This window comes from Vollenhovia emeryi, unplaced genomic scaffold (genome assembly GCF_000949405.1).
Source record: "Vollenhovia emeryi isolate VEMERY1.0 unplaced genomic scaffold, V.emery_V1.0 DF940516.1, whole genome shotgun sequence".
Taxonomy (NCBI): domain Eukaryota; kingdom Metazoa; phylum Arthropoda; class Insecta; order Hymenoptera; family Formicidae; genus Vollenhovia; species Vollenhovia emeryi.
Genome location: NW_011965850.1, coordinates 5171 through 8561, shown reverse-complemented (window position 1 = coordinate 8561; position 3391 = coordinate 5171). Strand labels below are relative to the sequence as shown.

At 39.6% G+C, this 3391-nt stretch overlaps 1 protein-coding gene across 1 annotated transcript; it reads left to right on the top strand.

The window, feature by feature from the left end:
* Nucleotides 1-621: 621 nt before the first annotated feature.
* LOC105555951 lies at nucleotides 622-1386 on the top strand. The gene is made up of 2 exons (XM_012003001.1): nucleotides 622-688; nucleotides 766-1386. Exon 2 carries the CDS (start codon nucleotides 792-794, stop codon nucleotides 1254-1256), a length of 465 nt encoding a protein of 154 aa, XP_011858391.1. The 5' UTR covers nucleotides 622-688; nucleotides 766-791; the 3' UTR covers nucleotides 1257-1386.
* The last annotated feature ends 2005 nt before the right edge of the window (nucleotides 1387-3391 follow it).

Below are 3391 nucleotides of genomic sequence, written 5' to 3'. Positions count from 1 at the left end.
CGGAAAAGTCCTGTACCATTTTGCAATTTTCGTAATAGTTAACGAGTAATTGATTGTGAAAAATCGTTGTCTTAGGCCGGCCTACCGCCCATTCGAGCGCGTGGCGATATGTGCGCATAGCAATATCGATCGCCGGGCGGTCACATCTTTCCACGCGCTCAAATTGGGCGGTAGGCCGGCCTAAGACAACGATTTTTCACAATTAATTACTCGTTAACTATTACGAAAATTGCAAAATGGTACAGGACTTTTCCGTTCATCTCGATCCGTTCTACCTTCTCAAAAATTTTGTCGGATATGGAAAGACTCACCCTGTAGAATTGTAGTATCAGATTTGTGGGGGAATTAAAATTTTTTACTGGAGTAAACAGATTACTGGAGGATTAAAATTCTTTACTGGTTGGGGGAGAAACTCTGTTGGAGATATAGAATTGTAGTTTGTAAAAGGTAACTAACAATATATTTTCTATCACATTCTATCTTATTCTATATGAGTGGGTGGGGGAAGTGTAGGGTTAAGGGTGGGGTAAGTTAAAAATTTTCCTGGGACTTCAACTAGTAAAGACGCCCTCAGAGTGTCAGTCGTCGCCGTCGAAGTGCGTCGATTGCTCCGGTGTTTCCAATACAGTGTTAGAAGAATGAATCATTACGTTCCTCTGGATATGTCGTCCAAGAAACAGTGTAACGCGTAAGTACCGTAAAGTTATATATATTGCATATTATATTGCACACATTTTTCCACATTTAATTGTATTTTTCAAACAGTTTTAGCAATCGGCGTTACATGCCGTATGTTCCTCGAAGCAGTTATATGCCATCCGTTTCTCGACATGAAACTGTTTCGTGCAAGAAACAGCATGATGCGTAAGTACTCTAAAATTATTGTATATTTGTTCATACTTTTCCTAATTTACTTGTATTTATTTTACTTTATGTATTCTTTCAGTTCTGATAAACCTCGTTACACGCCTCGTATCATGAGCAGGAGATTCGCCCTGACATCTACCGCGTACAAATACTTGGATGTTGGAATCTGCGTGGTACCTGATGCATCCTATGTGGAATTCATTCTCGGCGACAATCGTGGAAATAAGATGGCGTTAAATCATTCAACGTGGATGGAATTTAACAAGAAACGTGCCGAAATAGAGCAGCTCTTCAAGTCAACAGACGCATCATCATCATCATCATCATCATCGGTACAGATTGACAATTTAGTTTTAGAACTTGTTAGAATGTACAAAAAAAAGTTGTAAAATTCACGTTAGATGACACTTGCATGTACATGAACATGTCAACTGTATTCTTTTTACTCAATCTCGAACATTGTGAAGAGCATGTATATCGCAAACTGTCGGAGGGTATAGAAGCTGTAATTGAAAGCTTCGATCAATTTGTGTGTTGTTTGCAAAGTAATATGACCAGTGCCGAGAGAGATGATGCAATTGGTATACTGTACGAGGTATATGATAAAACTTCTGTCATAGATTGTGAATTAATAGTTTATGCTGTAGATGAAATTATTGCTGAAACCTTAAAACGAGGTGATGAACGAAAAAAATTAATAATTGTATAATAAATAAAATTTTCATCCAGTAACATTTTTTTCTTCTGCTTCCTACCCATACATATAAGATCGAGGCGAAGATGTACACGTTGGTATGGACATGTCGTGACTCGTTTGAACACGTCGAGAGAAGGAGAAATATTACGGTTCGTCTTGATGCGCGGATAGATTTTAAATCCTTTTAGCTAAGCTTATAATCCCACATTTCAAAAGAGAAAACATGGTCAAGGGTCTGGGTCGAAAAAGGTAAATTCTGCTTCCTACCCATACATATAACATCGAGATATGAATAAATTTAAAAATATGCTGTGGAAGGGAGAGTGCGCAAATGGAAAGAAGTATAGGATACGTGTGGAAAAAGAAATTAATGCAATATTGATAGAAATATATTTATTTTATGGTTACATAACCAACTGAATATTTTAAATACATTTTTCTTGTACAAAGACAAGTTGTTACATATTTATTTCTCATGCTTGGACCACCAATTGTAAAGTTTAAAAACATTTTGTAAAGCACAATTTGTTACATGTTTCTGGCAGTGAAAAGTATGTGTAACGTTCAACTTATTTAGAGATGTATGTCTTCGTAGTGTGCGTCGATAGTTTCGATATAAACATTTTCTCTCGCGTCGTCCAGGAGTAACTTCCGCAGCCATTCTCGTTTTTCGTGTCCCTTGACGTAGACGAGAAACGGTATCTCAAGATCATCATCATCTTCCATGCCAACCACAGCCGTTGTAATCAGACTTCTAGCCCTGCTGTATGGAATCATTCCGTCTTCCCATCGTACTCCGTGACGATTTGCAATCAACCAGGATGCATGACGTTGCTCCGCTTTGGTGAGAAGTTTCCATGGTACGGGACATGTGAAAATGTAGTGAGAGAGAACGCGTTCCTCTCGGAGAGCAGCAAATTCCTTCACGACAAAGTTACCGCTGACGACGTAGCCTTGCAAGTCCACAAACGTCGGTATGGACATGATTGAACACGTCGAGAGAAGGAGGAATACTGCGGTTGCTCTTGATGCATAGTAGATTTTAAATCGTTTCATCCCCTCTAAACTGTATTGGAAAGAGGAGGAAACCACTGTGTCCAAAATGTATTACCTAGGTGATTTTGCGCACGACATTGGTCAACGGGTTATACTGAACCACGCGATCGTGTATGATGAGACAGTATGCAGTGGTGCTCGTCGGCACGTTCTCCTTACACTCAAATTCCAATCTCACGTCCACGGTCGCGCTCTTGACCGATTCGTTTTGTCGAGAACAATCGATGATCACAAACGGACCATATTCTAGAAATTTGTAGACAGTGAGATCTGGCGCAAGATCATCGTTTCCGTAATAGCTCTTCCGGAATCGTAAAAACGCATCATACAGATTCGACCATTTGTTTTTATCGAAATCCAGATTCATATCATCGTATGGATAACAGTCCGAGTTCAGATAGAGTTTTACATTGCTCAATTTACAATGACTGAATTTACACGCATTCTCAGACATTATATTCTTCCGACCTGTTTGCAGAACGAAGATAACATATCGCGGCTTCTCGAGCTGAGTAGCTGTTTTAATAACCCACGAATGTTTAGTCGTCTGCTGCAATAGCGGAAACTCATAGAGATCCCATGAACGAAAACACATATTGAGGTATCGTCCACTTTCCAAAGTACGTAGCATCGATAGCTTGTTCACCTCGTTTAACAACACATGCGGCATTCGCCACTGTATCTTGAATATTTCAAGCTGTGGCTCCAGTGTTACAGCTCCAAACAGGCAATTGGTGTCGTTGCGCGATCGTATTAAAATCAATTCGTGAC